The sequence below is a fragment of the Fonsecaea multimorphosa genome, assembly GCF_000836435.1.
Source record: "Fonsecaea multimorphosa CBS 102226 unplaced genomic scaffold supercont1.2, whole genome shotgun sequence".
In the NCBI taxonomy this organism is placed as follows: domain Eukaryota; kingdom Fungi; phylum Ascomycota; class Eurotiomycetes; order Chaetothyriales; family Herpotrichiellaceae; genus Fonsecaea; species Fonsecaea multimorphosa.
Window position 1 is genome coordinate 235,672 of NW_015971636.1, and position 13,384 is coordinate 249,055.

A 13,384-nucleotide genomic window follows, 5' to 3' on the forward strand; every position below is an offset into this window, starting at 1 on the left:
CAGCAGCAGGTGTCTACCTAGGTACAGCCTCGCCAGAGACAGACTAAGGAACAGTAGTTGCGGCGACGACAGCGGTTCTTTAAGTCGGGAGCATGGCACGGATTGACGATGTCACAGCCTGCGAAAGGGCTCAGCGCGGCACGTCACGTGGCGGAATCAGGGGCACCAGGGGGCAGTTGGGAAGATCAAATTTCCGGCACTCGCCGCTTACCAACCATTCTACGAGGTACGAGGCACTTATATACACACCAAAACGAACCCGGGTTTTCCATGGCCACCGGCTCGCCGGAATCAAGGCTCCAACCCGTCTCGCCGTCTCTTCAAAAGGAATTGAATTGGGCTGTATGCAATTCTCATTTTTACTGTCATGTACAGTGCACTATCTCTTTAGCAAACAAAGGTTTAACCTGACGCCCTTTCACCACCCAATATTTGCCAGGTTTGGAAAACCTGCTGAAAAAAGCTCCCTTTGCAAAGGCCGCTTGTCTATGCCATTTCAATCATTAATTTGTTCGCCCCAATGGCCGACGAAAGAATTTCAAACTCATTAGAGGGCCATGTTGTCTAGCTTGTTCCTTCCCCCTTCCGCATGCACCATTGTATACACACCAACCGTCTTCGCAGGACTTTGGTTGAAACAGCTTTACCATCGGACGAATCGTCCACCGCCACCAAAACTGAAGGGGTCGTTCGAGTTGGAGCTGGTAGTAGCAGCAGCCGTGGCAGCAGCAGTTCCAGCGTCCTGGCCAAAGTTGACGAGAGCAGATCCGGTGACGCCTGTGGTTGTATCGTTGTTGTTCTGTCCAGTAGGTTGAACGAGGTCGAGAGGAATGGTTGGTAGGCCAGTGATGTATTTCCGGACAATGATGGGCCCAATGATGAGCACGAGGAAAATGATGAGCATGATGAAATACAAAATAGCGTAGCGAATGACACGCCTCTTGCGGAGACGAGATTGTTTGATCGAGTAGATGGGGGGTCTGATTTGACGGCTGTCGAAGTGTTAGTCTTGCCAGAAGAGAGCAGTGGAAGGGAGTCACATACCTAGGGCGCAACCAGAAAAGCATGACCGAGTGGAACTTGTCGATATAAGGGACGCAGAGAGCAGGCAGCATGATGAACATAATGATGTGGCCCAGGATAAAGTCCGCTGCGAAAAAGCCCAGCTCAGTGATCTTGCAAAGATATTCTCGCGCAGGCTGGGACATGGAGTGCCAGCCCATCGAGTACCATTTGCCAGTCCACCAGGCGATGTTGGAAGTATCGTGTTTGAACTCTCGGGTCAAGCAGAGCGCGATGATCAACTTGAAAATGAATCGTTGCAAAGCCACCACAGCGATCATGCCCAAGAGTGCCTTGGCAAAAATCCATCCCTCGAGGAAGAACATGACTTCCCAGAATGCAAAGAGCATAATGACAGCGACGCCGTGCGCGATAGCCGCAAGGACCGAACCGAACTTCTTGCAGCACATGCTCAAGAGAGGACCCATGCAGCAAGCCATGCCGAACAGACCAGCCAGCACACCAGCATTAATGGCGATCGGGGCGAAAGCAACAATAGCCACTCTCACGAGAGAGTTTGTAGGCGGCTTCACATCGGTTGTCACGCCAGTCTGGGCATTGATGAAGAGGTACGGGATCAAGGTAAGGCAGACAAGCACCAGTGGACCGACGACCTCGCTGAAGAAGACGCTAGTGAAGTTAGCACGAGGAACGTCCCCGGAGAGCTTCTCGGATGGAACTCCCAGGGCCTTGCGCTTGTATCCAGTGAGACGAGTACGTGACAGTCGGCAAAAGGCAATCCAAGATGAGGCATGCGACCGCGAGTTGCCCCGAGACAGCCACCTGAGGTAGTCTCTGTAATCGATGAAGAAATCGTTCCAGGCAAATTGATGAGGGTTGAAAATAAAGGGCGAGATGCATAGGCCGAGCAGGGAGACCCAGAACCACAAGAGCCAGGCACCCCAAACGGTGATGGTGCCGAAGAGCAACATCATCAACGACCGAGCTCCCAGGTAGATTGATGGACCAGCAAAGCGAGAGTAGAGGACTCCAAATGGAATACGTGCTGTCGCAAAGCCACGGCCAGTACCGATGTATCGTGCGCCACCAAATGAAAGATCCTGCTGAATCGAGCTGGCATAGATTTGGCACACAAACACCTCAAAAATTGGAGAGGCAGATGCAAAGTGCTTAGCCAAACGAGTAGCAGCGCGCCAGAATCCACGCTCCGTCAACTCCTGAACGACCAGGGGCACGAAGGAGATGAAGAAGACGATGAAGATCGAGACAACGCAACGCTCCACCCACTCCATGATAGGAGTCAAGTTTGTGCATCCAGTAGGCTTGAGAGGATCCGTTGGTGGGACATTGCGGTTGTAGAAACAGATGATAGTCTCGTGTCTCAAGGCACCAAGGTTGATCAGCACGATCATGAAGAGCTGCACCGACAACATAATGAACATGTTGTTGATGTGGAAACCAGGATGCGCATAGTAGAAAGACAGGAAGCGATCCAAGGGCAGCTGGGTACCGAGATAGTAGTATTCTCGGGACAACATCTGTTCACCCATACCAGTACCGATCTTGGTCGTGAAGTTGAGAATAGAGCCAAAACCAAGATCACGACCCTTTCCGCACTGATAATATTCGCAGTGCTTGATGCGGCCACCACGGATGAGAGCATTCATTCCAGCGTAGATATCTTCGTTAAGGTGGAGTCCTTTCTGTGCCTTGGAGACACCGCCTCGAGTTGTCATAAAGACACCGTTGAGGAAATCAGGATGACCATAATGAAGTTTGCCACCGATTTGAGCCAGAGTACGAGCGAAGAGTGTGCCGAAAGTTTGTTCTTTGCCAGCAGCGACGTCGCCAAGTACACCAATGTTCTCAGAGAAGATGTACTCACGAGCACCGAGAATTGCCACTGGGTTGGTCTTTGTTGGGGGGAGCCCAGGAGTGTACGGCGAGACATTATCCGTCGTCATCTCTTCGAACTCGGCTAAGACGCTTCTGATCTTCAGGCATTCTTCCAAGTAGTTGTCTTGATTGGCGTCAATAAGCTGGATATATTCACCGCGGTAGAAGATGATCGCATGATTCTGGTTGTCGGACTTGCCGTCTCCGAGGATAGGGTTACCGGAAAGTTGAACTCTGAACTTAGGTCGGCGCATGCCGTTCTCGAGTAGCTCCGAGTGCCCATCAATCAGGGCCGAATACAAGCGAGGCTCCTCTCCTTCGTTTTGAGGCGGCTCTTCATCCAAGTAAGCGATCTGAAGGTCAGGATAAGCACGAAGCAAGAATTCAGTATTTTCACGTTCCTCCTTCTTGAACTTGGCATAGCGCTGCATTGAAACCACAATCTTGAATTTGCGTCTTGCCATGCGTTCGAGCTCACGTTCAAGCTTGTCAGAGTTGCCGCCGAACATCTGAACCACTTCGGGATTTTCAACGCGGTACAGGAGTTTGATGGCTCGGCTGTAGTTCATGAACCCAGAGATTGTGCGGTATAGTGTTTGAGACCGGAGCGAGGCCCAGATTCGAGTACGCAAAGTATATTCTGGCGCTGCGGACTTGAAACCAATGCAGTAGAACGGAAGATCATCGATCTTGCTCTTCGCTGTATCTTTTTCGGATTTCTCATAGTCGCCATTGAATTGAGACGTCTCATCCGCGAGAATCTTGGTGTCTTTGACAAAGCAGTCCCACTCATGAGGATGGAGCTGTTTAAGGTACTCAAGGAGTGTGACACGAGAATATGGCTCATCCTCACGAATGATCTCTCGCAAAGACAAAAGAATCTTTTCGCCGTAGTGAGGGATCAGGACCGTGAAAGTCGGCATATTGTCAACTGGAAGAGGTTCGGGGATAGGTGTAGACAGTGATTGGGCAAAGAACGAGATACGACGCTCGGCTTCGCTCTGCGACGGGAAGAATTCAGTCTTGAACGAATGGTCTTCCTGAGAGACGAAGAAGGTAGGCGCGCGAAGCGTACGCTTGCCCTCCTGCTCTGAAGGCACTTGGTGGTAGAGCAGTTTCTGGACATGGTCGATTGCCAGAAGATGTTCTCGGTACATGGAAATGACGATGGCGTTCCAGACTTGTGAGATGAGAACCTTTGGCTTATATTTGATTTCCATGTCAGTGGTAGCCAGGACCTTGGAGTAGATTCGCTTCGGCAAGCGAGAGAAGATGTTTCGCCACGGCGTCCAGATGGATACACCTAGGTAGAATGACCGAGCGACCGAGAAGACGCAGTTCCAAATGATGTACCACAAATAGGTATCCAAGAAGAACAGAATCAGATCGGTGAAGAACATAATACCGAGCAAGATCTGAGGCTGTCTCTTGCAAAGGTAGTCCTTCAGAATCTTGTCTCCCTGACAATTGTGGATTTTGGTGTAGGAGAGAATCTTAATCGGGTCTCTGAAGGACAGAGTCAGGAAGAAGTACGACTCAGCCAATTTGGCAGCGAAGACCATAATCCAGAGACCGAAAGACATCCACATGTCGTTACCCTTAAGGCGAGGATACGAGGCCGTAAACGTTTGACTGGCAACGTAGCGACGACTGTTTCCGGTCAAGTAGCTCCCGAACAACCCGCCCAAAGGCATGATCGAGAAGAAGAAGAACGTGGCCAGAGCAACGAGGAATTGCACCACACCCAGGATCAGAGCGATCTTCCCTGTTTGGGTGAAGCCAAAGATGTAGACACTGGGAGCAATGTTGACGATGAAGACGCCGATCAAGAAGAGAAGTCGCTTGGTCAAATGCTGAGCACCAGCCCATTTCCGAGGGACGTACGACCATTCAATCAGAGTTGCCAAGATATTGATCAAAGTCGCGACCGTGCCACCCAAGGCGACGGCGGACCACTGGGCAGCAGCGTGGGGCTTGTTGTTCAGTTGTTGCTGATAATTCTTAGTGTACAGCGTCGGAGAGTTGAAAGCCGTGTAAAACCAGAAAGTCGTGAGATGGATAACCCAGATACGGTTGAAGTTGACGATCAAGTGAAACCAGGAGCGCGTTTCCTTGTACGTCTTGAAGAAAACCTTCTTCCAGTTGACCTCGCCCAGTTTCAGGTATCTCTCAGCAGGTGGAAGATCAACAATGCGCGATTTGTCTTGCATCACGATTCTCTCAATACCTTCGGGATACCAGAAGAGCTGGTTGATGTCATCGTAGCCAATGACCCTGTTGTGGTCCTTTTCTCGACGAACATATTTCCCGTCGATGATCTCGTAGGCCTGGTCACGGATATAGGTGTAGAGAGGAGTGATGACAGTGTTCAAGTAGGTGAATTCTTCGACTGGCTCGACACGGCTCTGGCATGCGGGAGAGTGCAAGTAGTCGTCTGCACACTTGAAGATGAAGCAGAGCGCTTCGGGCATAAAACGAACTTGGTTGGCTTCGCCCCAGCAGAGAAGGTAGAGAGCAATCTGGCGGGCACGGTCATGCTGCGACATCTTGTTCATGCGTGTCTTCCAACGGTACTCGGCGGCTTCCAAGGAGTTGTCGCCCTCCAAGGCTTCCAATGTGGCCTCCTCATTCTGCGGGTTCTCCTTTGCCTTCTTCGCAGCAGCCTTTCTGGCCTTTCGTGTTCTGCGGTTCGCCTTTCCGAGCTTCATGTTGGCAAAACCCACTGCATCGTCGAGATCCAAATGAGCAGCAAAATACCACCGGCGATAGTTTGCGTTGTCACCACCAATATAATCCGCGTGGAGAGACAATAACGCCTGGTTCGGCGTCATCCTCGAAGCTCGGGAATCCAACAAAGTCATCATGTGGTCGTACATGTTGCGCATGCTGTCGCGTTGGAAGCCGAACTTGGCTGTCAAATCCAAAAATATGTCTTCAACCTCCTCTTTCGAAAGGGGGATTTGAGCATCGGAGGTCCAGGCCGGGTAAGGCTCACGAGAACGTTGGCCGGCTGGCAAAGCATTGTTGTAGTCCATCCCATAGATTGGAGTTGATGCACCGGATGACCTGTTACCACCATATGAGATTTGAGAAGATGGAGGCCGGTATCCGCGGCCGCCTTGACCCTCATAGCCGCTATTATAGCGCTCGTCTCCTCGGCCATAGTAATCCATTTCAGCTGCACGAGCCATGTCTGATCTCATGGTGAAATCGCTGAATGTCTCCGAGTCCTCTTCAGAGTCATGACCGCGACGTCTCGGGCGTTGTCCTTGTTGGTATTGCTGTCCAGCAGCACCCTGGTCATAGTATTGGCCGTCATAGTAGTCATCCTGGTAGCCTTGATGACCTTCGTAGTAACCGCCGTCGTTGTGGTAGGGGTTTGAAGCATCGGCATTGTAGTATCCCCTGTTTTGTGTCAGTCCATGTGCATAGAAGCAGGAGATGTGTGTTCCTCACGGTTCATCATAGTAGCCTTCACCTCCGTGTTGCTGATGACCGTAGTCATACTGGTCATGGTAACCGTGTTGGTCCTCCTGGTAATAGGCGTCGTTGCCATGATGTTGGCCGTAGCCATCATCATAGTCGCCCTGGTGAGGTTGGCCTGACATTTTGAGTGCAGTTCCTGATGCACGATGTGAGGTCAGCCTATGGCCTCCACAAAGTAAATACCGCGTTTGGACAGCAAAATCTGCACAACCAAACCTTGTTCCACTTACCTCAAAGATGTCCCATGAACAATGTTGCCAGTTTCCAATGTTCGTCACACGCGAAAAGGTTGATCCCACGTATTTGCGGCGTGTGTGATATTAGGCGTGATACTAGTATAAGCAGCGAATGTCGGATAGGGGTAAACGGCGCAATGAAATGATGGGAAGTCGTGCAGAGCTGCTTGTAGAATTGTCACTGTCTGTTTTTTTAGGATTCCAACAAGACAGTGCTTCGAGCAAAAGCTGGCTCAAGCGTGCAACTCGCAAGTGAAAGGTGGAGGGAACGGATGTTGGTGAGCTGGGCTGTGGTTGTTGTGAAACGAACGAAGGGGGGAGGTGCGGTGGTTGCTCAGCCAATGTGCAGCTGCAGGGCGCGTTGCGGACAGGCGTCGCCCTTATTTACGGCACCCGAGCTGACGATTGCCCCTTCCCAAGGCTAGGATGAGCAGTCCTCGTCGTTCCTGCCTTCTTCCCGCAGCGATAGAAGCGAGTGAAGGAGGATCACGAGGGAGAAAACGACAGTATGAAGGAGAATTATCGACGAGGGACAAGGTGCGAGGCTGGTGAGTTTGAATAATGGGAGAAAAGGACGACAAAGGGAGCTGGGCACTGCAGGACCAGGGAGGAAGCAGGATTGGATGGAGAGCTGGCGAGACTGGGGTCCCTCAGGACATGCTTGTTTCGGGCTTAGGATTAGGGGGGGCCGACTGCTACTGGTGTATGAGCGTGCGCAGGCTAGAGGCACTTGGGTGGCCCAGTGGCCCTTGGGATTTGTCGGTGGGTGGTTCGGTGGATGTTGCCTCCAAAGGCTGATGATTTCGGGCCGGCAGGGGGTTACCCAACAGCAACAAACGGGTGAGAGCAAATGAGGCTTAACTGCTGCCCAGTGCCCAGGCACCCTGGAGTGCTAGACCAGGATAGCAGGGGATCAACAAACAAGGGGGGCTGGTGGGCTAGACGCTAAGCACTGGGCAATGGGCAAATCTGACCCAGGTCCATGAGCAACGCCACACCAGTGACACCACCTTTTTTCATTCTTTGTTTGTTCTCCACGACCGGCTTTTCCACGTCCAAGTGGGCTTCTTTGGCCCATCGCAGACACACTAACCGTTGATACCGGAATGCCCTCGAGTCCTTGCCATTTGTCCCTTTGTCCTTGATTGCGACACATCAAGAGCGTCATCTATGTCCCCACCTGACCTACATCGCTTATTGCGCTACGGACACGCTTCCCGCCTTGCTGCAGGTCGACTGCTATCTCTGGCGCACTCTCAACCTAATCCGTGGCTGGGTGGGTGGCTATGCAAAAAAGAGCAGCAAGATCGAGCCTCACGCTAAATGCCTTGATTATTGTATGCCTTCTTCGTTTCGACAGGTCAACCAAATTCATCGCCAACAAGATAGTCGGTCAGCATATACCACATAGGCAGGAGGGATGAAGCTCATGCTGTTTCCTTGGCGGAGACATTGCCTGGTTCGCGGGTCACACAACCCGTGTTTCATATCGTGGAGGGTTTTTGCGTTGCAGATCTCAACTGCGTCTCGGACAATTTGGCTGGCGGGAAAAACCTGCATGTATCCGTGGGCCTTCACGGACAGTGGTCCCGGCCACACTGCTCTCCGCGTTGTTGTTCGGATGCACGAGCTGGTCCTATCTGAGTGGTCTCATCTTGGACGATAAGCTCTATCTGTATCTGTGCATGGGCGATGACCAGCCATCGGGGCTTTGGGAAAGAGATGCACAACTCGTCCGGCTGACAAAGACGTCCGAAAGATGGCCTACGCGGTTCTTCAGGCCACATGAAGTAGCAACGAGGTCAAGTACAAGGCATCCTTCGTCGAAACGGCCTCATTGACTCCGAGCGCCGTGACCGATTCTTTGGACATACGAGGTACTTCTAGGTACCTAGGTATGCGGTACCTACAGTAGGCACGGAGTACGGATTGTGTTCTGCATGATTTTATAGGCGGCCGTTATCAGGTCTATGTTGTATACTCCGTAAGCTATTTGATTGACGCCGACGCGCATGAATGACTGTACCTCGTACTCCTCGTTCATACAAGTAGACAAAATGCTATGCCATAAGTATTTCCTTGGGCAATCCTTGTACCTTGCACAAGCACCCCGTATTCCGGTACAAGATGGTTAGGCATGGAGGCACCCGATTCTGCACTGTGCTGCTTAGAAATGGCCTATGAACAATAATGCGATTTTATTCGAATATTTGTTCTTCCCCTTCCACGATCCCACTGTGGCTAATTGTGGCTTGAAGCCGAGAAAGCCATCATCATTGATTCTGTGGGACCATTTGACATCGGATCGGCAGCCATTGACGCCGGTGGAGGGTTTGTATTTCCTCTTGAGGACTGCTCTCAAACCAACCGGAAAACCACAGGCCCAGCATGCTCTTATCATAGATCTTTTGCCAGCTCACCGGATGTGCTTTCTCTTGGCTCTTGGATGCATGATCTTCTAGAAATCATTCAAATCCAGCAGGTCCTGCAAGCACTGTAAGGGCACTCCATACGTACCTATGCAAAACCTGCTTTGGGCCTCCTCAAGACATGGCATTTAGTGTCGAGCTCTGGAGCCCCAGGTGAAACAAGCTTTGCTAGGAACAATAGATGCTGTACCGGCTCTGAGTGGCGAATTGCTATTTCAGGTGGGCCAGCCCGGCGTGGACTCATGGAGAGCCAGGACTCGTCATATCCCAGGGGCTGGATGGGGAAGGATCATGCCGGGCGTGCAACACCCCTGGCCATTGGCTGCCACCAGCTGGAAAAAGGGGCCGTCTTCCAATCAATGTCCTGATACGGGCAGCGACCCAGACAAATCCAATTTCGGTCTGGGCAAATGGGAGCCATGCTGCGGAGAGCTGGGTGGGCATATCAGGGTCATCATCGTCTCGATTCTGTTGCAAAGCCGAGACACCTCTGTGCTTCGTTTGAGCTTGCCTAGGATGAACAAGCCGTGAGACATGCAGAGACTTTCCTCCACACGCTCATCCACCATTTGCTACACACATCTGTGGCAAATCAGCAATCAATTCCTTGCACGGAGCTGGACGGAAAGACAGGGACAAAGTGTAGCCGGAAGGAAAGTGAAAGTGTTATTGACAATAGGACAATTTCAAGAAGACGAGGACTTCCCAGTCAGGACTCCTTCAGCTAGGATGGCCGTGATATGGAGGGCTCACTCAGAATTAATAATTAATAATTCCTCCCTTGACTGATGTCCTTCTTTTTCTTCTTTGCCCTGCCTGACAGCATCCCGCAAAGAATCTGGTCAATCGCCGTCGATGGTAAACGAGCTGTTGGGAAATCCTCACACAAGCTACGGACCATATACGGAGTAAGTACTACTCGTACCTGCATTGCACAGCCTCGACGAATCAGTCCGTCCATATATGGCTCGATGGAGAAGGGACGCGTGTCGTGTTGATTGATGTTGCGCCGGCAATGGCGGCAAAAGCACCATCGAAAACAGATCTGCAACAGGTCCGAGAACCAATAATGACAAAGAAGGTAGGCGAGTTTAGGTGCCCCCAACGGTGCTGTTGGGCTGGACGGGCTGCCACGAGTAGGCGCTCGATCTGCTAACGGGAATGCCCACGAGTTGTGCGCAAGTGCCCCAGAAAAGAACGTGGACGGCGGGAATGGGTGAGACGGCGGTGCCTGTGAGAACTGAATCTTCGGGCGTCGGTTCAGTGGTTCAGTGGTCCCGAGGTGCCTGGAGAGGAGGGGGGAGTTGGACCCAGGGGGGTGGTGTGCCCGATGCTCGTACTGGTCCATTTCGTGCCCACTCCCAAAGCAGACCAAACCCCATGCATTGAGAGGGGGACATTCGACTGCGACTAGGTACGACTCCGGCTCATCCCTTGAAATCTGTCCCCCTTGATCTGGAGTCGTAGTCGTCGTCAATCCTCCTGTATCTCGTAGAAACTTGATTGCACTTGTTTTTTTTTGTTACCCTCTTGCGTCCCTTGTTTACCACCTTCGTTGTTCTCCATCTTTGCATTCACCTTCGTGACATTCTTTCCAGATCGATAACATTGTTGACCTTCGTTCCTGCCTGCTTGTTGGGCGGTGACAGCTCGTTACTCCTTTCTCACCTGGGGAACCTGCATTCCTGCTGCCAGGTATCTCAAGAACATCCGCACACCTCTTATCGCACGCGCACGCTCTTGAACAACTACTTCTCTCAGTTCTACTACTTTCCTCGCGCATCCTCATCGCCATGAAGTGTTTCTCCGCCGCTGCGACTGCTGTCGCCGGCGCTACTCTTTTCTTCAGAGCTGCATATGCAGATGTAGACCCTATTGTCATTAAAGTACGAGAGTCACCAACCCATTCTTCCGCAGCCGGCGAGGTTGAGCAGCACTGACCTTTCTTTGTCTAGGGCTCCAAATTCTTCTACCAGACCAATGGAACGCAATTGTGAGTGCTGCTGCTGCTACTCGGGTATTGTTCGTTGACTAACGTGACGATACAGCTATATCAAAGGCGTCGCCTACCAACGTGTGTTCTTCTCCTCTACTCCCTGCTGAATCAGCTATTGACGAGTGCAAAAGAGGATTATCTAGGCAACGGCACAACGTCCAGTGGTAATGACAACTATGTTGACCCTCTGGCGGACGCGTCGTCATGCCAGCGAGACATTCCCTACCTCCTCCAACTAGGGACCAATACCATCCGTGTTTACGCAGTCGACCCTACTCAAAACCACGATGATTGCATGAACATGCTGGCAGACGCCGGTATCTATGTCATTTCTGACTTGTCGTCCCCCGGCACCTCCATCAACCGAGACTCTCCCACATGGAATGATGACCTGTACGCTCGTTACACTGCGGTGATTGACAACCTGTCACAATACAAGAATACCCTGGGCTTCTTCGCAGGCAATGAGGTGTCCAACAACAACACCAACACCGACGCCAGCGCTTTTGTCAAGGCTGCTGTCCGTGACATGAAGGCCTACATCAAGCAACAAAACTACCGCACCATAGGAGTGGGCTATGCTACCAACGATGATGCCGACATTCGTGTCAATCTTGCCAACTACTTCGACTGCGGGGACTCAACCGATGCAATTGATTTCTGGGGCTACAACATCTACTCGTGGTGCGGAAACTCCAGCTACACCGAGTCTGGCTACGATCAACGCACCGAGGAATTCTCCACCTACAACGTCCCCGTGTTCTTTGCTGAGTACGGGTGCAACACCGTTCAGCCCCGTGAATTCACCGAAGTCCAGGCCCTGTACGGCCCTCAGATGAGCCCTGTCTGGTCGGGCGGCATTGTCTACATGTACTTCCAAGAGACCAATGACTTTGGTGAGACAACACTGCTTTTCGTTTGAACTGGTACTGACGCGGGATAGGTCTGGTCACTGTCTCCGGTAGCTCGGTGAGCACTCTGGACGATTTCAACGCACTGTCCACCCAGATTGCCCAAATTCATCCGACTGGCGTCAACTCAAACAGCTATACTCCTACCAACACTGCTCCCGCTGCTTGCCCGACCGTTGGTGCGGATTGGCAAGCATCATCCAGCCTGCCTCCCACTCCTAACGAAGAACTATGCCAATGCATGTACAATGCTTTGACCTGCCGACCCAACAATGTGGCCACGGACGATATCGGCGACCTGTTTGGCATTGTCTGCGGCCTTGCCGATGGTGTTTGTGACGGTATTGCCGCCAACGCCACCACCGGCGACTATGGTGCTTATGGCATGTGCAACCCTCAGCAACAACTGGGTTGGGCCCTCAACAGCTACTACGAACAACAAGCCGCCCAAGGCAACGGTGCGTCGGCCTGCGATTTCAGTGGTTCTGCCACTACAGCGTCTCCCACAAGCCCAACTGGAAGCTGTGCGACATTGATCAGCCAGGCCGGTAATGCAGGCACTGGTACGGTCACCTCAGCACCCAGCGGCACGGCTGGATCGGGATCAAGCTCTGGCTCTGGCTCGAGTTCCAGCTCTGGCTCTGGCGGCAGCGGCAGCAGCAGCTCATCAAGTGCTGGTATCCCTGGAATTATCACTCCAGGCCACATGGGCGTTCTGCAGCTCGTGGTTTATATCACGATTGCATTTGTTTCGGGAGCTGGTATGATTTTGTTGTAGGGGTCAGGAAGCGAGTCGGAGATGCATGTAGTTACATTGGTTACAAGCGATTCGAGCATGTCCATATGGGTTTGCAAGGTCATTCTAGTCACAGCTTGCCACCTACTTTCGCGTTGGCGATGTAATTGACGGCCTCGGGGTGAAGTTTAGCGAGCACCAATTTCAGTTGGTCTAGGGAGTATCCCGATAGCACAAAAACAATCGAAACCTAGTCAAAAAGGCCTACCTCAAGGTGTAACTTCAAGTACGAAGAATTCGGTGGCCGATCTCTTTCACCGTCTGCAGCCTTGCGTGGGTGGATGCACGTATGAGGTCCATACTAGGTGCTTGTAGTCGGCTGATTGTCGGCTGAACATGGTCACACCACGGTAGCAACTGTAGCAATATCCAAGCCGATTCTCTGGGCTGTCTCTGGGTAACCCCAGGAGTAATATCAGATTCTTGTATTGCTGAGATTTGCAGAAAACTGGTGCGATCATGGACTGGAGGGACAATGCCTGAGGCGACCTCGTAGGCCACAATCCAGGCTACCAACCTTCGCTGTGCTGCCTGTTGGGCGAAGTATCAAGACATTCCCAAACCTTAGCTCTGACTCCCTCTATCGCTTTTTTGATTTCTCTCTTCGCAGC

The 13,384-nt window shown here is 51.9% G+C and overlaps 2 protein-coding genes across 2 annotated transcripts; one reads left to right on the forward strand and one right to left on the reverse strand.

Annotated features, from left to right (window-relative positions):
- Positions 1 to 643: 643 nt before the first annotated feature.
- Positions 644 to 6,527, reverse strand: Z520_01031 (1,3-beta-glucan synthase component FKS1; the record flags this gene model as incomplete). The annotated part of the gene is made up of 3 exons (XM_016771549.1): positions 644 to 992; positions 1,045 to 6,324; positions 6,376 to 6,527. The coding sequence occupies 3 exons, from the start codon at positions 6,525 to 6,527 to the stop codon at positions 644 to 646; spliced, it is 5,781 nt and encodes a 1,926-aa protein (XP_016636688.1).
- A 4,336-nt stretch (positions 6,528 to 10,863) lies between these two features.
- Z520_01032 (uncharacterized protein) lies at positions 10,864 to 12,755 on the forward strand (the record flags this gene model as incomplete). Its single annotated transcript, XM_016771550.1, has 5 exons — positions 10,864 to 10,956; positions 11,026 to 11,063; positions 11,119 to 11,146; positions 11,200 to 11,962; positions 12,010 to 12,755. The coding sequence occupies 5 exons, from the start codon at positions 10,864 to 10,866 to the stop codon at positions 12,753 to 12,755; spliced, it is 1,668 nt and encodes a 555-aa protein (XP_016636689.1).
- Positions 12,756 to 13,384: the final 629 nt, after the last annotated feature.